Source organism: Phoca vitulina, unplaced genomic scaffold (assembly GCF_004348235.1).
Source record: "Phoca vitulina isolate PV1807 unplaced genomic scaffold, GSC_HSeal_1.0 scaffold21, whole genome shotgun sequence".
Lineage (NCBI taxonomy): Eukaryota > Metazoa > Chordata > Mammalia > Carnivora > Phocidae > Phoca > Phoca vitulina.
The window spans coordinates 22702475-22723970 of record NW_022589724.1 but is presented as its reverse complement, the minus strand read 5'-3'; the positions used below and the strand labels follow the sequence as shown (position 1 = coordinate 22723970).

Below are 21496 nucleotides of genomic sequence, written 5' to 3'. Positions count from 1 at the left end.
GGCCCCTTAAGGAACTTACTGGAAGGTATGGCATTTAAAAAAGGGAAAACTTGTGTTTTCCCGGAGGCCTGAATGGGAGACATTATCTCAACGCCAAAACTACTGGGCGGGAGGACTCATAATGTTGGAATGGGTGAAGGTTTCTTCAGGTTAGCTCGGGGGCCTCTATAGGATGAGGGTATATTCACCACACTCTGTAGGTGGAGGTTTCAATGGGAGCACAATGGGTGGAAGTCTTCGGGGGTCCTCGGGGAAACGGCGCGCCCAGCTCCGCGAGTCCCGCGGGCTGATGAGCGGCTCCCGCCCTGCACAGCCTTCAGGCGGCCCCGCCTCCAGCGAGCGGACTACACTTCCCGGCAGCCCCCGCGGGTGGCGGCGGCGGCGCGGGCAGGAGGAGGTGGCGGTGTGAGAGGCGGAGGGGGCGGTGCGCGCCGGGTACGCGCGCCGGCGACCATGGCGTTCGCCGGGCTGGAGCGAGTACATTAACCCGGGGAGGCGGCGGCGGCGGCGACGAGGGAGCGAGCTTCGAGCGGGCGGGCCCAGCCTGAGGGAAGGGAGGAAGGGGCGGGGAGAGCGCCGGAGGGAGGCCGGTCGGCCGCGGGCGGGCGGGCAGCGCAGCGCCGAGCGGGGCCCGCGGGCCCATGAGGAGGCCCGGGGACCATGGGCTCCAGGATCAAGTGAGTGCGGCCGGGCGGAGCCGGGCCGGGCGCGGGGCGGCGAGGCCGGGAGAGGGCTGCAGGCCGCGGGCGGCGCGGGGGACTTGTTGCCGGGGCCTGAGGGGCGCCCCGCGTGCCGGCGTCACGCGGGGAGGGGGACGGTTGCCATGGCGATCCAGGGAGGCGCGGGGGCGGGGTGCGCGCGGGGTGGAAGGGCTCCAGTGGTCAGGTGTCCCCTCCTTACCTGAGGGCGGGAGTCGCAGAGATTACAAGGTGGCCCCCCTCCCGGGGGTAATAGAACCTCTGAAAATGCTCATACAACTGTTGGGGGGAGGGCGAGAAATCTCCGGAAGCAACTCCCCAAATGGGTGTGTTTGGGGCGCCCCTGAGAGTTGGGCAGGTCCTGAGAGGTCTGCTTACGGCCTGCGGTCCCCACATAAAGTCGCCTGAGGTCCTCGGTGGGGCCACTCATGGATTTAAGGTCTGGATGGCCTGAGGAGGAAGGCCCTTTTCTCTTTCCTCTTCTACCTCTCTTATCTGTGAAAGTCTCCACACAGCAAGGGCCAAAGGCTATGAAGAAAGATGGCTCTGTGTCGTCATTGAGCACCTGATCTTGATAGTGGTTGGAAAGGCTTTGTAATCCAATCTGGCAAATTCCCTCATTCATTCACCTGGGGTCCTCAGTGGGGGATTAGTTTTCTGGGGATATTGTTGATACATCAAACGTCAGAACCCATTGAAACATTGTTGCCTTGCTTCTAAACCTAGAAGTTGACTACTTTGGAAAGTGCAACTTTTATGCAGTCCAATTTGGGTGTGTTGCTTTAGACTCTATCTCCCCTCCCCGTCAGGTCCTTTTTCGGCCTCTCCCTTCCTCAGCTCCAGAACATGAGATGCCTTATCTCTAATCACTAACAAATGTTCACTTTTCTCTATGAGTAATAGAATTGTTTAAGGGCACTTAAAAACAAAGTTGACAGCATAGGCTTTTCCCTAAACAGCTTTCATAGGACACTTTATTATTATTTTTTTCTCGTGACAAAGCTTTTTAATGTAAAGTTCAAAAAACAACAGCAGGAGCACCATAGGACACTTTAAACCTGCTTACAAGAAAGTCTGTGGAATGTGTTTATTTCAGCACTTTGAGAATAATGCTTGGGAAGTTTGAAAGGGGAAGGGCCTTGGGGACGAACTCTAATAATTATTCAGATGTTGTCTCTCATGTCCAGTCGATGTCCATGCAGCGTGACCCTTGCCCATCCTTGTAGTCCCTTGACTGGCTTAGGCTTCCCATTCACTAAATGTCTCATGTGCTGCAGCAGCCCTGAGACATCCGCTAAATGAAGCTAGAAAAGTTTGCTTATGATGATGAAAATGGAACAGTCGGATGAGCACACTGTTCATTCTTGATTTTGTGGAAACAAGGGGAGAAAGAAGTGTGCTCCAAACAACAGTTTAAGAGGTGTGGGAGGTAAAAAGACGTAGTTTGTAAAGCATTGGGATTAAGGAGGTACTCCAAGTTTAGCTCTTGTTTCCAAGAAAGAGTTGTAAACTTGAATTTCAATAGCACTTAGAAACACTTTCCAAAAGCCACCTTACAGTCGCAGAGTATGCTTGTGAGGATGCTTACCTTTGTTATAAAGAAGTTCAGAAACTTGCTTGACATGAGGCTGTCAGTGCCAGAACCAGCATGAAAATCCAATGCGTGGAAGGTCAGATGACTAGACATCCTGTCTCTGTCTTGCTCTTGAAGGTTGCAGGTTAGCATACATTTCTCAAGTGTTTTGTGGAACCCATTACTGTTATATCTGAGCACTTGGGTGAAGGAACATACTAAGGTGAAATTAACATAAAGAATAGCTTTTTTGATCTTGAAACTAGACTGAGATAAAAGCTTAGGCTTGGGAAAATGTTTGCTTTATTTGTGGTGAGACAAAGAGAATATGAAGAGAAGTTATGAAAAATAGTTGTGATTTATGGTGACTATTGACTAAGCAACTTCTGTCTGCAGCTAGATATGGGGATGGGCAGGTGGCTAGGGACCATCTATATAGATGCTGCCCTAGTCTTTGGAGGAAATAGAGCTTTGGTCACTGTTTACCCTGACAGGAAAGAACAGAATTAGCTCAAGGTATTGAGCTGCCTGAGTTGAAATCTAAGTGTGCAGGCTCTGTTGTGTAGGGACAGTCGTGTGTGTGTGTGGGTGTGTGTACGCGCGCGTATGCGTGTGCGTTGGGGTGGGGTGGAACACAGTGCTCCGGGGCCCCTCAACAGGAGAGCGCTGTGGCCGCCACTGTTTCCTCTTATCTCTGATGCTGTGTGGCCCGGTCAGGCTGATGATGTGGAATCAGATCTGGTTCAAATTCCAGCTCTTTTGTCTACTGACTGTGGAACTTCACACAAACTACCTCTTTCACCCTCAGTTTCCCTAAGGGTATAATGGGGAAGACTATATGTTGCAGAGTCATAATGAGCAATAAATGCTGTATCAACATGATTGCTGGCCCTGTATTAAAAATTCAGCAATTGTTCTCTTTTATACCTTCTCTATCAAACTAAGAAAACCTGTGTATTTTATGCCAGAAGTGTCAGAAATGGTATGTTCTAAGAAATGAAGAAAGTTTTGATCAAGGAATTAGACTGTTGATGTGAAGAGCAGGACTTAACATTCTCTTATTAAACAATAAAAGTTGATTAAAACAATACTGTGTAATTGTACAGCTGGTGTCTGTTGTATGATTAGTAATAAAGCAGGTGCGTTGCTAGGCACAGGTGTTGAGATTTAGTGCTTAATCACACTTCAAGCTAAGGCGGGTTGAGCACAGTCTCTGTGTCAGGCATGATGGTATTGCTTTATGTGAACCATTTTACCAAATCCCTACAACTGTCCAATGATGTAGGCACTACTAACCACATTTTTCATGTGAGAGAATGGGAGTTTATTTGCCTAAGATTAGATGCTATCCCCAGGAAGCCTGCCCTGATGCCGGTTCTGCACCCTCAACCCCTCCCCAGCCTCGGCCAGCTGCCCTCATCTGTGCAACCACCCCCCTAGCCTAGGCCAGGTGCCCCTCATCTGTGCATCTTCTCTTCACCCTAAAGAAGGTGCCCTTTATCTGTGCACTCCTCGCCAGCCCAGGCCTGGTGCCCCTCATGAGTTTCTGTGGCCCCTTGTGTTGATCACTGTTCTAGCATCAAATTCAGTTCCTTGACTGTCTTCCGTATTAAACGGGAGATAAACTTCTTGAGAGCAGGACTGTCTTATTTGTCCTTGAGTTCCCTGTGTCAAACCCGGTACCTGACATACAAAGTTGTTGAGGAAGAGTTTATGGACTGATTTAAGGTAGGATTAATGATTTATGGTAGGATCTGAATTAAGATCCTGACTAAGGCTCCAAGTTGAGTGTACATAGAATTAAAAGAACAGTTTGCTACCTGAACTCTTGAGGATAAAGAGTTTTTATGTTTTTAAGTTAATTGCCCTGGTCTATGTAGAGAATTACTTTTTTCTAAAGTGTGTTTTTATAGTTCATGTTTATCTAAATGAACATTGTCTAGCTTCAAACCAAACATCTACTTGGCCAGGGAAAGAAAAGGTCACCAGTATGCAGGGAGCACCCTGGAAAGCTCCTGAACTTTAAATCTGAGCAGACCTTTATCTAGAGGGATAAAAGGAGCAGTGGAAACTGGCAATCTTTGACAGGTAGGTTTAAATCTTATTTAGTGTTTGAGTGATCCCAGTGGACTAGAATGCGGTTAATATGAAGCAATTTAACTGATAATGCAGACATACAGCAGGAAACTGTGGCAGTTTAATATTGCTTGTGGTGACATCCTAGAAATTGTTTCCAGGCACCAAGGGCAGGAAGTGGATTGCAAGTAATCGAAGGAAGTAGTCTAAGTGAGTTTGAGGAAACCTGACATTTATGGATGCAGAGAAAAGCATACTCTTAAGATTTGAAGGCGTAGGGACAGGACAGGGCAGCTCATTTGGCCCTGTAGTGGTATGTATTCTGCATTAGCCAGCATACCTGTCTTCTGTCCCTGTCAGACTGTGACCTCTTCGAGGTTTTGTGACCAAGAAGGGTATCCATTTATTCATTCACTCACTATAGACCTAAGGGTGTGAAGCACATATTGAGCACTCAAAAATGTTAGTCATTATTGGTATTGTCTTGATTAGTAGTACTGTATCATGTGCCTGGTAGTGGGCTACGTGCTAGGGACACAAAAATGAAATGGTTTTTCTTCATTTTAAGGTTTTCCAAAGTAGTGAGACAAATGCAAAACAAAACAAACTCCCTCCAGGCCCCTCCCCACCAAAAGAGCGTCAGTATGATACACTCCGGTCAGTGCTATGGTTGAGGTGCAGCTAGTCCTGAATAGGTAAGGAAATGGAGAGACTTTTCTCGGGACAGCTCAAGAAAGGAAAGCAGCCTTCATCAAGAAGGTGTTTTAGCTGAGAAAGGAGAGATGAGTAAAGGTGTGCAAAGGGCAAGAGTGGTAGCAGAGGGGAGTGGGGATGATGGTGGCGGTAGTCTCAGTAGAGGGAGCAGCAGTATCTGTGAAGACGTGGCATATTAGGGAAATAAAAAATGTTAATTACCATTTTTAGGCACATGCCAGGAATTGTGTTAAATTTTGAGAATTATGCTGAATAATACCTATTTATTCCTACTCTCATTGAGCTTAGAGTCTGGTGGACCCAACAGGTTAAAAATAACAGATCAATTCCCATAAAGCCATGTGGATGTGCTTGAAAGGAAATGAGATGCTGAGGGAGAATGCAGGGGTGGCTGTCCTGTTTTAGAGCAGTGAGGGAGGGTTTACTGTAGAGCTGACATGTGAGCTGAGACTTCAAGCATGAGAAATCATTAGTCCTGTAAAGGGACTGGGCAAGACTTTTCATCCCAGGTGGAGTTGAGCGTATACAAAGGCCTCGAGGCAAGAAAACCCTAGAGGCATTTCAGGAACTGCTAGAAGGCCAGCGGTTTGGGTAGTGACTGATGGGACAGCCTTGAGGTAAGGTCAGAGATACAGCCTGGGGGCTGAGTAGGGCCTTGTAGGCCATGGCAGTCGGAAGACAACTTAAGATGTAATTAACACACTATAAAATTTATTTTTTAAAATGTACAAATGATTTTTAGCATACTCAGAGAAGTGTGATCAATCACTACTATGCAATTTAAAGAACATTTCATCACCCCAGAAAGTAACCTTGTGCCCATTAGCATTCACTTCCCATTCCCCCCAAACCCTCTCAGCCCTGAGCAATCACTAATCTACTTATAGTTGCTGTAGATGTATTCTAGACATTTCACATAAATGAAATCATACAGTATATAATCCTTTGTCTTTCAGTTAACATTATGGTCCCAAAGTTTATTCATGTTATAGCATATAAATATTTCATTACTTCTTAATTGCTGAATAATATTTCATGTATAGATAAACCACATTTTATTCATCTCTTCGTCAGTTGTTAGGTATTTGGGTTGTTTCCACTTTTTCACTGTTATGAATAATGTTGCTGTGAACATTTTGTGTGGACATATGTTTTCCATTTCTCTTGGGTATATACCTGGGAGTGGAATTGCTGGATCATATGGTAACCCTGTTTAAGAAACCGTTAAACTATTTTCCAAAGCAATTGTACCACTTTGTGTAAAGTGGTATCTCATTGTGGTTTTGATTTGGCCCAAATGAGTCATGTAGAAAACGAAAGATCAGGGTAGACAGAGAGGTTTCTCAGAAGAGGTTGAAACTTGAACTGAAAGAAAGGTGAGACTTGATTAAGGGAGGAGGCATTCCCAGAGGGAGAACAGTGGAAGTCTTATGACTTGGGAGTGGGATAACCCCTTCTCATTGTTTTCTGGTACAGAGAAGCAGCTTTGGCTTCTGAGGATAGCTTTGCTTCAGTCTTGTTTTTGGAGTGCTCATTATAGGATCCCATTACCAAAATGCACCACAGACTTGCTTGTTTTGTGAGGCCTGTTGTGTAGCAGAGCTGACCTGTCTCCCTACTGTGGGTCGAGACCAGAAGTTGAAATGTGATGTCCTTCATCCAGGGCTCCCCCCCCCCCCCCCCGCCCGCTACTACCTCGTCTCTTTCCTCTCACCACACAGTGCTTCCCTGCTAGTCCCCATGGAAGACCATACAAAGACTTGGGGTGGTGGAATGAGAGTTTTATTGGAGACTGAGCTCCCCATTATTAGTGCTCAAAGTCAGTCACTTGAATTTTCATGACTTTTCTGGGCAGTGTATTGGTACAACTCCATCATTCTAATCCTAGCCATTGCAGTCGTGGAGGGCTTTGCACAGCACCTAGGAAGTTGAAACAGGGAAGGTAAAACCTGGAGTGTTGTAGAAAAATGTGTCTCGGGCTGTTACATCTGTGTGTAAACTCCTAGCTGGAATTCTCATTGTGGGTTGCAAAGGTTCAGCCTTTTTCCTGGCCCTAGAGGGAACTCATCTCTGGATTTACAACATCCTTTTTGCTTAAAAGGATTTTGTTGGGAAATGGAAAGATAAACAAGGAAGAAAAATAAACCAAAGAAAACAAAAGCAAAGTTGGTCTCTTTGACTTTTATTGGAATCCATACCCATTCTCTCCAAGTATTTAGGACTTGAAAAGGAGCCATATAAAGGAAGTAACAAAAGGTATGTTCAAAATATTTGACTTCCTATAGAAAAGATAGGTTATATTGCCAAAGTTCATTTGTAAATTGGTTATGGTATTTAGAATGTATTTTTTTCTTAGAGATACTGTTAATGTATAAACCCGTGGCTGTCAAAGACTTTGTAGGCAGAGGGAACTGTGTAAAAGACAGGTATGGCAGAAATACAGGACATGTGAATAAGGGCTAGAGGAGATGGAGTTGAAAAAGTAAGCTTAGCCACTGGAACATGATGCCACTGAAAGAGTTGAGCTGGGAATGTAACACGACCAGATTTGGGTTTTCAGGAAGATTACTCCAGCAGCAGCAGTATAGAACTGTGGTATCTCTGGCCTGTACAAGATGATCCACTGGGGTGTGTAAAAGATGTTAGAACTTATATTTGTTTTTATATGTCTTCAAAATACCTGTTTTTGTGGTCTTGAATGTATGTTATTAGTATAGTAAGACATCCTCATAATTTAGAAATATATGTGTATCAGATGTATGTTCAAATTTTTTGAAAGGAAGAAGTGCATGGAAAAAAATTTGGAGACCACTGGTTTATGGAACTGTGTTTATGCTGTAGAAGATCCAGGCCTGAAGTGAGGTTTTGGTTGTTGAAAGAAAAGGGACAGATTTAAGAGAGATTTTAGGTAGAATTGACAGGACTTGGCGACAAGTTACATGTAAGAGGCAAGAGAAGAATCAACTTGCCGAGGTTAGCAAAGTTACATTATAAATGAGTGTTTGGAAGGTGAGGGCCAGTTATGTAATGTGTTTGCTTTTCTGAGGGAAAGTGGAAAGTTCTAATTGGGAGAAGGCGTTGTAGTCTGCAATGAGAAAGGAGGAGATCTTTAAGGGCTCCATAGTGAATGTGTGTACTTCATTCGATGAGTAAGACTTAAAGTGGGCTGAGCCAAGTTGCTGAAGGGAAATCCGTCCATGTTCGATTTAGAGAGGGGAAAAAATAAACTTTCCAACTCACTCGAGCCACAGGAAAGGTTTCATTGATCTCACCTAGTCTGTTTGAATAAATAGGAGGAAGGAAACCAATCAAGAGAAAGATGCTGGTTGACTCCAAGCAAACAGTTCTTGTGCTGCAGGGTGTGAGAGGAGCTGAGGGATGTGGGCCTCGGAGACACACGCAGTCCCCATCCGAGTCCCAAGTTTCTCAGCCTCAGTTTTTTTTTTTTTTTATTTGTAGAAGGAAGCTAATAAATTCACCTGTAGGATTGTTGTGAGGATTAGAAGCGATCTTGTATCTCACCTTCGGCAGAGAAATGATTGTTGAGTAAATGGCAGCTATCATTAATATTGCTAGGAGAGGACAGGCACACTTGTCTGAACCCCCTGGAGTTAATGTCACAGCAAATGTTCCATTTTATAGGTTTTTTTTTTTTAAAGCCATAGAGAAAGTATTTGCTTCCTCTCTGTGAGTATGTTAGGAATGATGTGTTGTATAATTTATGAATTTCTTTGAAGGACTGTGATCCTCATATATGCAAAGCACTATTCCTTTTGCTGGCTGGGAGAAAAGAAGCTTAAAGTCCACTTAGATAAGATGAGCATGTGAATAATTAGAACAATAATATTGAACATTTGATGCCTCTCTCAAACTATTTGAAAATTTTATTCAGTTCTACATAAGATTTACACCATTTATATTTATCTTTGTTTAGCTGATAGTACTATTCACTTCTGGTCTCTTCTTTTTTTTTTTTTTTTTTAAAGATTTTATTTATTAGAGAGAATGAGAGAGGGAGAGGGAATCTGAAGCTGACTCCCACACTGAGCACAGAGCCCGATGCGGGGCTCGATCCCACAACCCTGAGATCATGACCTGGGCTGAAACCAAGAGTCAGACACTCAACTGACTGAGCCACCCAGGCATCCCCACTTCTAGTCTTTTTTTTTTTTTTTAAAGATTTTATTTATTTGACAGAGAGACACAGTGAGAGAGGGAACACAAGCAGGGGGAGTAGGAGAGGGAAAGCAGGCTTCCCGCGGAGCAGGGAGCCCGATGCGGGGCTCGGTCCCAGGACCCTGGGATCATGACCTGAGCCGAAGGCAGACGCTTAACGACTGAGCCACCCAGGCGCCCCCCCACTTCTGGTCTTTTTAATCTTTCTTTTTCCTGGGTGCTTAAAATTATTGTTCTTAAAACTTTTTTAAGGGAAATTTTAAACATTTACAAAAGCAGAGAGAATAGTACAGTGAACCCTCAAATGGCCATTACTGTTAAAACACTTATTAATGTATGGCTTATTTAGTTCCATTTATAGATAACTGACTATAACTCCTCCTGTCCTCCAGACCTGGATTATTTTGAAGCAAATCCCGACTGTCCTATCTCATTGGTTTTTTTTGTTTGTTCGTTTTGTTTTTGTTTTGTTTTTAGAGAGAGGGAGAGGGAGAATCTTAAACATTGCAGAGCCCGCCATGGGGCTCCATCACATGACCCTGAGATCATGTCCTGAGCTGAAACCGAGTCGGTTGCTCAACTGACTACACCACCCAGGAGTCCCTGTCCTATCTTATTCTTAAATATTTCCGTATGTGTCTCTAAAAGATAGACCTTCTTTTTAAAAACATAACAATGACATCACACCTAAAAAAAAAATTCCTTTGTATCATCAAATATCTAGTCAGTGTTCAAAGTTTTCTAGTTATATATATTTTTAGTGTTGATTTGTTTAAATCAAGTAAGGTCATACTTTGCAGTTGGTTGATAAGTATCTTTTCTTTTTTCCCCTTTGCAATTTATTTATTGAAGAAGCATGTTATTTGTTCTATGTAGTTTACGTTGCATCCTGTTTAATATGTCCTGTCCCCTTTATTTCCTACAAATTGGTAGTTAGGTTTAGTTACTTGATCAGACTCAAGTTCATTTTCTTGACAAGAATACTTAAAATGTGGTGATAGGTACTTCCATCAGGAGGCACATTATGGGGGCACCTGGGTGGCTCAGTCGTTAAGCATCTGCCTTCGGCTCAGTTCATGATCCCAGAGCCCTGGGTTTGAGCCCCGCATTGGGCTCCCTGCTCAGCGGGAAGCCTGCTTCTCCCTCTCACACTCCACCTGCTTGTGTTCCCTCTCCCCCTGTCTCTCTCTCTCTCTCTGTCAAATAAATAGGATCTTGAAAAAAAAAAACAAACACATTATGTCTGATTATCTCTTTTTGGTCTATTAATTTATTAGGGGCTGTAAAATGGTGATTTTTTGCATCTATCATTTCTTCATATTAGCTATAATACTTCTATATAGAAAAACTTCCCCCTATCCTCTGTTTGGTTACCCTGAGGTACAGTTCATCTAGGGAAAGTAGGATAATTATTTTCAAACTGAGTTTGCTGGTGTTCGAAAGGTGACTGTTTTTTTTTCCCCCAAGTGTCACTTAAACACAGATTTAAACCTGTTTACTATATTTGAGTTACTGTAGTTCTCACTGATGTTTAATTTGTCCTATCTTTGTTTAGTGACAGCTTCTTCATGTTAGCTTCTAGAATCCTTGACAGGATCCCGGTAGCTTTTAATAGCTCCCCTGCCTTTTGGTAGGACAAGATGTTCTGAGCTTATCTTCTATTTTTCCTGCTCCAGACCTGTATTCCCCTGTTTCTCTAAGGAGCCTTGCTTCCATTTGGTGGGAAGTGGTATTAGAGATTATAGTTTGGGTTTTGGGACTCTTTTTGTTTCATTTTTTTGCTATGAGGTCAGCCGTTATTCTAGGCTTTTCCAGGGGTCAGCACTAGGAAGTAAGTGTGTGTGTGTGTGTGTGTTAAACTGTTCATACTGATATTTCCAATTCAAGATTATAGCATTTTTATTTAACCTCATCACCCTTGTATCTGAATCTCCTATCGCTCATACCAAAAGTGCTGATTTCCAGTGACACCAACATAAGTACTTGTGCTTAATCCCACAACACCCACACAACTCAGCAGCAGTACCAGCAATAGGATTACTGAAAACAGGTCGGTTTTGTGTTTTTTTTTTTTTTAATTTGGCAGGGTTTTTTTTTTTTGTTTTTAGATTATATCCCACTAGGAAGGTCTATTCAAGTTACTGTTTTAAAACCATTAGAAATAGTTTTTTTTTTCCTGTGATTGTGTCACCAGCTCAGTAATAGTTTTTTTTTTTTTCCTTTTAATCTTTTGGGATTGCATTTTAAAAATAATTTTGTTTTGTAATCACATAAAATATTTATATGGTTTCAAAGCCAAATCTACAGTCTACAAAAGAGGTATATAATATGCAAAAGAGGTATATTCAGAGAAGTTTAACTTCTGTCCCTCTCTCATTACTCTGTTCCTTTCCTCCTTCATAGGTAATTTTTTTAAATGTGCATTTGTCATTTCATTAAAAAAATAAAGGTAAATGCATATGTATATTCACATTTTCTACCACCATCCCCTCAGGTAAATGGTAGCATTCTGAATGCACTTTTCTCTCCTTCCCTTTTCTCATCTTATACCTTCTAAAGAGGTCACTTCTAGCAGCGTCTGGGGATCATCCTCATTTCTCTGTAAGGACAGCATAGTACTCCATTGGATGGATGGATTATGGGTTATTCAGCCAATCTTATACTGATGGCCACTTAGATTGCTTCCAGTGTTGTTATTACAAATGGTGCTGTAATGAATATTCTTATGCATGTGCCTTTCTGTATTTTTACCATTATACCATTGGGATAGATTTTTAGAAGTGGAATTGCTAGGTCAGAGAGTAAATTTTTATGTAATTTTGTTAAATAGTGTCCGATTCCCCTCCACAGGGGTTGTGCCAGTTCATATTCCCACATGTGAGAGTGCCTGTTTACCTTACAGCTTCAACAATGGAATGTGTTTGTCAAACTTTAAAAATTATTTTAATCCAAGTTATAATGCACATGGTAAAATAGTTTGTAAGCGTTCATGATGGAGAGCATTGATTCTGTACTCTATCCCCCCAGAACCTGTATTAACAGTTTTACTTCTAGTTCTTCTGATGGTTAACCCATAACCCCTAGGTAAATGTCACTTAATTTAACCTTAGGCAGTATTTGTTGACTCCCTGAAGTGAAAGATGATGAGTACCTTTATAGTAATTCTCTTTTCCTCTTCCAGGGCTTTACATATTTATATTATTTCTATTTTTTTAAAAAAGATTTATTCGAGAGAACACAAGCAGGGAGCAGGGGCAGAGGGTGAGGGAGAAGCAGGCTCCCCACTGAGTAGGGAGCCTGATTTGGGGCTCCATCCCAGGACCCTGGGATCATGACCTGAGCCGAAGGCAGACGCTTAACTGAGCCACCCAGGCGCCCCTATTATTTCTAATTCCTATACTGGTTTTATTTTGACATCGTTACTTAACCCTTTTTATTCCATTAACTTTCAACAGTGTCTTTCTCGTATTTCTTCACTCTCTAACGGAAGGACACCTGTTGTTTCTAGTTTCTCTAGGCTGTACTTTTACTTTCGTGTGGTTATTTTAGTTCTGATCCATGGCCAGAACCAAGTCTTTTATTTATCCTTAGGTTAAGTCTAAAAATTAAATGTTGTTATGAGTATTTAAATACTATTCAACACAGGCCAGGTAGGGTGCTGGAATAACCTTTTCTTTTTGGTGCATTGCCATCCCATTTGAAGGAGGACATTCTTAACATTGGGGTCATATAAACTTTTTTCTTATAATCCATCCAGAATTTAAAGTTATCCTCTCTATGCTAATATATAGATTAGTTTTGCATTTATTTGCACAAGAATAGAGGGGGACACCCACCCTGTATAGATAGCAGCCCAGGGTGTCACAAGAGTCCTCCTCATGTAGGCAGACAGAAGCCTCTACTTTGCAGCCTTTGTGGGGGCTGGGGCACTTTTGGGAGCATGAGCCTCGGCTTTGACTTTGACATTGTTGGTAGCCTCAGACCAGAGCCCCGTGCCCTGGCAGTGTTGTAATAAGCATGTGTCTCAAAAAAAAAGGGGGGGGGGCATGTCTCTCAAACTTGAGACTGAAGCCTTTCAGGACCTTGAATTTGACAAAGGCCTCGATGGTCTTAATTTATTTTATTGGTCTGCATTTTCTTTAGATCCTTCTTGTGTTTCTTGACAAAGTTTAAAGTTCTTAGGAATTTAGATTCTACCTCCTTAACCTCTCTTTATGATTAGGGCTTACTGATACCATCCTATGCCATTTTGGAACTGATTATGTGTGGTGTGGTTCTTGGACTTGGCCATGTCTGCGTTGCTGCCTGCAGTTCAGAAAGTCCTTGAGAGTGGAAAAGAAAGAGCTATATCTGGATTTTGATTTTTAAAAATAGTCTCATTTTTCCCTTCTCCCTGAATTTCTAATCCGTTTTCCCCTCTTGCATTGTTCGCTTTATCATATCCTTAATTTTTTCCAAACTTAAAATCATAGTTGCAGTCTTAAGGCTCTTTTTTTTCTTCTTGAGGGCTTCTTCCTACCTTCCTGTTCTGATGTGTGCAAAGTTAGCTACAGTGTTGTAATCCTGGAATGTCCCTTCACCATGCTCCTATTTCATTATTTCCTGGCCCCTGTGTTATTTTGTTTCATTTGCCAGAGTACATATTCAAGTTCTTATAGGGGACAACCATAGCAGTGGACTTGCAGAAAGGGTGCATTTGAGTTTTTGCATGTCTGAAAAATGTCTGCTTTCACACACCTGATTGATAATTTGTATGGTGCTAGAGTTCTAGGTAAAAAAAATTGCCCCCAGAACTTTGAAGAAAGTTTCCTACTGTCTTTAGCTGGCTTCCTCTGACACTGCTTCAGAAGGGGAAGGGGATACTTTGCCCTTTACTGCCAATTGGGGTATATGTGTAGGTTCCCTGTTCAGGCTTCCTTAACACCAGGGTGGGAAATTCTCTTTTACTAGGTGGTGGGTGGGAGTTCTGATTCTCTGAAGAGGCCTCCACTGATACCTTTCTGGCTGTGTAGAGTAGTGCTTTTTTTTTTTTTTTAAAGATTTATTTATTTTAGAGTGCATGCGTGCGCGCCCGTGAGTGGAGGGGAGGGGGAGAGGGAGAGAGGGAATCTTCAAGCAGACTCCCTGCTGAGCACAGAGCCCAATGTGGGGCTTGATCCAGGACCCTGAGATCATGACCTGAGCTGAAATCAAGAGTCAGCTGCCTAACTGACTGAGCCACCCAGGTGCCCCTAGAGCAGTACCTTTTTTGCTGCTCTCACCAGGGCTTCAGTTACTGCCACAGGAGAGTGGAAGTCCGGGTTCTCCACATTCTCCACTGAAACCACATCGAGGGGGTCCTCGTTACTGCTGGGGATGATGAAAGTCCCAGCCCTCTACTTGACTGACTGTCTTTCATTACAGCCTGGCCGAGGTAGAAATTTGGTTTCTTCCCTGCTTGTCCTTTGCTGGCTTGAGTGGATGTGAGACCACACAGGTTTTTCTGTGGTGTTTGGCTGACTTTTGGTGGGTTTTTTTTCCCCTAAGTTTTCTGACTTGTCAGGCTGTCCCTTTTCTGGTGCTTTGGCTGAGTTTTGTTGGAGATTTTTTTGGTCTGCATCAATTGGTATTTATGGGTTGCCAGCTTTAGTCATGAATGGAGGTTGAATTTTATCAAATGCCTTTTCTACATCTATTGAGATGATCATATGATTTTTCCATTTGTTAATGTAAGTGACATTTATTTTCAAATGTTAAACTAACTTTGCATCCCTGGGATAAACCCATTTGGTCATGATATATTATCCTTTTTATACATTGCTGGATTCAGTTTCCTGATACTTATTTTATGGTCACATCTATATTCATAGAAGATTTTGGCTGTAATTCTCCTTTCTTGTAATGTTCTTGTCAGATTTTGGTGTTAAGGTCATGCTGGCCTCATAAAAAGGAAAGAGGATTGTATTTTAGAAAAATATAGAAGTGGTGTGGTTTTTAGTATAAAAAGTTATCAGTCATTGCAGCTTTTTGGATGAACATTGAATTTAGGAAAATTAAGTTTTACTCATAAGCAATGGGAATAGGGAAATGCTTATCTGTGTTTTCCTATAATATGAGGGGATAGGTAACCCCTCCCTACACTCCCACCCCATTATATACACATATTTATTTTACTTATTTTGGCTGAATAATCCCATGTCAAATTAAGACCATCATGATGTTTTTTATCTGTTAGTGTTTTAGTGCATATTTTCTAAGAACAACCATATTCTGTATATATGATGAGGATACTTTTATCACCATCAAGAAATTTCACATTCATACAACATTATCTAATAAACAATCCATATTTAAATTTTCCCAGTTGTTCCAATAATGTCCTTTACAGCTGTTTGTTTTTGAGCCTGGGTCCAATTAGGGATCATATGTTGCCTTTAGTTGTCATGTCTCTTGTTCTCTTTTATCTGGAACAGTTCTTCTGCCCCCCCCCCCCCATTTTGGCTCTGATACTGACTTTTTATTTATTTATTTTATTTTTAAAGATTTTATTTATGTGACAGAGAGAAACACAGTGAGAGAGGGAACACAAGCAGGGGGAGTGGGAGAGGGAGAAACAGGCTTCCTGCTGAGCAGGCAGCCCGATGCGGGGCTCGATCCCAGGACCCTGGGATCATGACCTGAGCCGAAGGCAGACGCTCAACGACTGAGCCACCCAGGCGCCCCTGATACTGACTTTTTAAAGCATCCAGACCAGTTGTTTTATAGAATGTCCCACATTTAGAATTTGTCTAATTGTTTCCTCATGCTAAAGTTCATGTTTAAACATTTTGGCAACAGTACCGTAGTTAATGTGTCTAATGCCATGCATTTTTTTTCTCCTTGGAGTTATTCTTTTTTCTTCCATCCTTTTTTTTTTTTTTAAAGGCTCTTATTTGTTGTCTTTCTTACCCTCTTGTAGCTTTCTGTTCCTGTTTTGTAAAAGTCATGTTTTTTTTCCTGTTCTATTTAAGGATACCAGTTTCCTGAAACATATTTCTTAATCATTTTCAGAGATATATTCTTCTAAGAGATGATGTTCCCTTTCCTCCATTTGCAGTATTTTTAAAAGGTCTTTTATTTTCTGTATGCCCTTGAGCAAGGTGAGCTCTATCTAGATTTGTTTGCCATAAGCGGGATGAATGGGTTACCATGGGCACTGTTCTTTGGGCCCTAGGTGGCTGTCAGGTCCCCTTCTCAGAACTTGTATCTGAAGAACTGGTTCATATTCACTGTTCCAGTTGAATTCCTAGTGACTAGCAGGCATTTGTGCTACTGAGGTAAAATTTTATTCCCTCACTGCCTGATACTCTCTGATTCTGAACTAATGACCTATAGAAGAAACTAAAATTCTGAGTATACTCTGTTAGAGTTGTTCTTGCCTCTGTTCTCACTGTACTTTTTGTGTGTAATTATTATAACCAATATAACTCATTTTAAAAGTAATTAAAAAAAAAAAGTAATTCAAGAGATTAAGTGGCTCTCCCTACCTATTAAAAGTGTGTGTGTATGATCCATGAGTGTAACCAGGATTGAAGGGCACAATGACTAAGGTGGTAGACCAACTGACCTATTGTAATAGAAGAGAGGTAATGAGGATTGATATTTGGATATTTCCTTTTGGTTTGCATCACAATGTCTTTTAAGAGTCCAGCTATCAGTGAGAGTTGTTAAGAAGTAGGTATCAGAAGATTAGAAAGTCTTCACAACCAGATAGATGATGACTCTGTGTAGCCTGAGTGACAGAGAAAAAGGTGGAAGAGCTAAAAAAAAAAAAAAAAAAGAAATTGAAATTTTCTGGGTATGATTTTTCATTGGTTAGATTTGGGTTCTATTGAGTGTGAGTTTATTATCCATGCGGAGCTCTCCAGTGACAGCTGAAATTTTGGACTTGAAGGTCATTGGAGAGGTGGGAGCTAAAGATAGAGTTTGGGAGTCAATTACAGAGTGGTGAATAGTGAGAACTAAAGACATGTCATGAACCCTAAGTAGGCAGATTGAGGGCAGGAAGGAAAGATGTTGGAGACCTCTCACCTCCTAAATCCAAACATCAAGTCCTGTTGATTCATGTATCTGCCTCCTTCTCCACTGCTGTGGTCCGGGTCACCATACTCTGAGCATAATGCCTGTAATTCCTCCCGACTGGGTTCTTTACCACTCTCGCTTCTCTCCAATCCCATCTCTACAGTATCCAGAGTGAGTCTTCCAAAGGGCAGATCTGATCAGGTCAGTTCACTCTTACTGTTCTTGTTCTTTCCATGGCCTACGAACTTCATGAAGTCAGGTACTGTAAAAGACTTGTTCACTATTAAGCCTTGAGTGACTTGCACAGTATGAGGCACATAGTAGGTACTCCGCTAATACATACTGAATAATTAAATGAATGTTTAATACAGTGTAGAAGTTTGGTGTTGATTGGGTTTCATCTTAAAAGAGTATAATCAGTAAGTAGTCTTTTCATATATTTAACTCCACTATTTGTGATTGTTCCAAATAACTGATGACCCCCAAATCATGTGGCTTTGGCAGATCCCCTTTGGGATTATAAATACTTATATTTATTTTTCTGAGGCTAATGTTTTTATGCTTTATTCCCGGAGTAAGTACTGATAATCAGAGAACGTCCAGAATGTGCTGGTTTAACTGGAGGGTGCAGCCTGGATGTGCCTCACTTGTGGTGACTATAATATAAAGTCTTTTATTTTTATACCGATCACTGAAAGTTGTTTCTACTTATTCTCTTTGGTGTCAGAGGATGGGCAGTCACAGCCTGGAATTAAAAAGGAAGAAATTGGTAGAGTGTTCTGATGGCCTACTTCTTAATTTTTTCTCTGGCAAATTGGTGTCACCTTTCCCACCTTGGTCTGACTTCCTCATTGGAAAAGTTTCGTATTGCATAGGAAAGAACAGTTTAGTAGGAATATGAGTTGCACATTATTAGCTCGGTGGTGCTAAAACATGTTCAGGTGATAAAGTACCTAAAAGTCGTGATACTGTGTGGAATACTCTGAAATATTTATATATTAAATGTCAAGCTACATTTTCCCCCCCTAAATCAGATACTATTTTATATTATATTTTAGAATAGATGGAATAGAAGTGAGAAAGGTTTAAGAAAAACTTACGGTAGGAAAACTTAGATTACATTATTTTTTCATGCAAATTGGGAAGTGGCCATTTTTGGCACTTCAGTCTAGTTCCTAAACCTGCAATATTTTAAGTAGCATAGCTGGAGAACTATTAAATTAATATTAATCTTCATGGAGGAGAGAAGAGGAACTAAAGTGAAAGGTGACAATATCAAGGTTTTCAATTTGGGAGCATCAAAACCTCATGGATGCCTCTACTAGGAAGAGAGCATAGAGATTTGGAAATCATTGGCATGGATGAAGAAGATGAAGCTATGAGAGTTGTTTGCAGGCTGGATATAGCAAAGCACAGTTCAAGATTTGAACTTAGAGGGAAAGAAGAGACCTAGATAAGCAGTGTAGAATGCTGTGGGGATTCAGTAGAGATGGGAATCCAGAGAAGACGATTTGGTTTAACAGTGAGTTGTGGATGTCCTTTGAGAAAATGGTCTCAGTATGATATGCATTAATTCATTCATGCAAGGCAGAAATGTAGGCGTTCTCTTCAATATCTCCCATATTACTTGTCCCTTCAGTATTATGATGAAGTGCTGTCAAATTTACCTTCCTAAGTAGGACACAAAAGTGAAACTATACAAGAGTGATGGATGCATTAGACTTTATCAAAATGAAAATCTTTTGCTCATCCAAAGACACTCTAGGGAACTGACAAGTCAAGTCACTGAGTTCTGAAAACTCAATTTATAAACTCTTACAACTCAATAAGACAAACTAATAAAGAAAAATGGGCAAAAGATTTGAATACTTTATCAAAGAAGATATACAGATGGCAAATAAGCTTATGAAAAGATGCTTAGCATCATTAGTCATTGGCAAAATGCAAATTAAAACTACCTTGAGAAAGCCCTGACACATCAGTAGAATGGCTAAAATTAAAAAGACTTAGATTATGAAGTGTTAGTAAGAATGTGGAGCACCTGGCACCCTCATGCTTTGCTGATAGACTCAGAGATGGGCCTTGGTGTTTGAAACCAACTTTATGGGGTCATTTTCCTGAGCTTCCCTCCTTCTGTTATCTCCCCAGTTCCCTGGGGCTCCCTGTTCTGCTGGCCAAAAAACTGGGGCTTTATTTATCCTGTTCTGCTGTGTACTTCCCACGACTACATCTGTAGTCCAGACCTAGCAGTGGGAGGACACAGAGGAAAAGTAAGTAATTGGGATTTGCCCCATTCTCTTAGGGTTACCCTACTGGTTGGAAAGGAAGGTTCTTCACTCACTGCTTTAGGTATCTGTAGATCCTCCTGCTTTCCCATTCCTTGAGCCTGAACTAGAGTGCTTTTCCTGGAACTCTGTCTATGCTGTTGTTGACTTCCAGTTTTTGTGCTGCTTTATGCCCATGCTGAGTGATACCAGAGGAAAGAAAATGGTAAATGTATGGTTTATCACTGATTTGGTGAAATTTTGAATTCTAGTCTTCTACCCCAATCTATCTACTATTGTTTACCTTTTTTGATTCCTCACATAGGTGCTCCATGAATTCTACCCTGGTTGTATAGATGTATTTTATAGCTGTGAGAGACAAGGTGGAGTATGCCTACTATATTTTACTTGGAACCAGAACTTCGGATTTCTTTTTATTTATCCTGCTCTGCATTCATCAGACTCCTTGAATGTGTGAATATGTATCTGTTGTCAGTTTTGGAAAATTTTCAGCTCTTTTCATACCAAGAACTAAGGTGAAGATGGGAATCCAAAAAGGTAAATAGAGCCTTAAAACCAGCTTGGGTTGTGCCCCATTCTCTTTACCTCTTCTGGAATATTGATTCGTTTTAGAATTTTTGGGTCTATTTTTGTCTTTTATTTTTTTATAATTTCTGTCTCTAAACACTGTTCTGTATAATTTCTGTAAGTTCACTGATTCACTTTGGTTGTATCTCTAATTCAGTTGGTTTTGACCTTTCTGCTCTTAGCCAATCATGGAGTTATTTTTTTTCTTATTTTGAGAAATACTTTGTTCTTTTTCAATTTTGCTTGATCATGTCATAGTTTTACACTTTACTCATTTTTAATCCTTTTATTTCTTTAAGTTTATTGAACATTCCATGTCCTGTCTCTCATAATTCCAATATCTGAAGTCTTTAAAAGTCTGATTCTGCCATCTTTTATTTCTGAGGTCCTTATTTATGGGCGTTGTTTCCTGGAGGGTTCTAATTTTTGCCCATGAACTATTTCTTGGAACTGTGTGTGTGTGTTTAGGCCAAGGTTGAAGTGAATTTTTCTAGAGAAGATTTACATATTTTTTGTTAGTGTTCTGTGGCCACTTTCAGTTTGTGACCACTTCAACTTGCATTCCTGGGTTGAGGTTTTTGACCATTCGGTAGCAATCCCTTGTGAGGGCCAGCTGTGGTTGAACTTGCAGGAAGATAGCCAAGTTTTGAAAATAATTGTTTTCATTATAGTTTTGAGATGTGTATGTGTGTGGATGGGCTTCTGTCTTGATCACCTTTGTAGTCCCAGTTTAAATTATGAAGGAGGAGCGTATATTATACTTTCTATCTCAGGCTGGATGTTACTTTTGCCTTGTATTCCTTGAGCCCCATTTAATTGGGAGAAGAATCTTCCATCGGGCAATGTAAATGCCTTCAAGGGGAAAGCTAGTTTTTGTGTTTTGCTTTTTACCTTGTTGGGTTCCTAGCTTCATTCAGTTCTTCATCTGAATCTTCCTTATTTCCTTCCAAGCTTGTCAGTGTATTTATTTGAGAAGATAAAAACATCCATTATTTATAATTGTTTTCAGTAGAGGATCAGAAGTATACTTAGCTTGTCATATTGCCAGAAATGGAATTCACAGCTGCAGTTTTTCCAAGTTTCAACCTGATTTAGTTACTATTCTTCAGACTTTATATGAACACTTACACCTCTGTATTTTTTTTCCCCATCCCCCTACCCCCCCTCCCCTCTAGAACCCTCAGTTTGTTTCTCAGAGTCCATAGTCTCTCATGGTTTGTCTCCCCCTCTGATTCCCCCCGCCTTCATTTTTCCCTTCCTACTATCTTCTTCTTTTTTTTTTTTTTTAAACATATAATGTATTATTTGTTTCAGAGGTACAGGTCTGTGATTCAACAGTCCTACACAATTCACAGTGCTCACCATAG

At 41.3% G+C, this 21496-nt stretch overlaps 1 protein-coding gene across 4 annotated transcripts in view; it reads left to right on the top strand.

Moving 5' to 3' along the window:
• The first annotated feature begins 382 nt into the window (after nucleotides 1-382).
• The window catches only part of DENND1A (DENN domain containing 1A), a 498746-nt gene continuing 477632 nt past the window's right edge, over nucleotides 383-21496 (top strand). The window contains exon 1 of one of the 4 annotated variants that reach the window (XM_032418251.1): nucleotides 383-435. Coding sequence is in view for 2 of the 4 variants with exons in the window: in XM_032418252.1 (XP_032274143.1) it covers nucleotides 661-677 (17 nt within the window). In the remaining 2 variants the exon portion in view is untranslated. The other 3 variants (XM_032418250.1, XM_032418252.1, XM_032418249.1) reach the window with 3 other exon arrangements.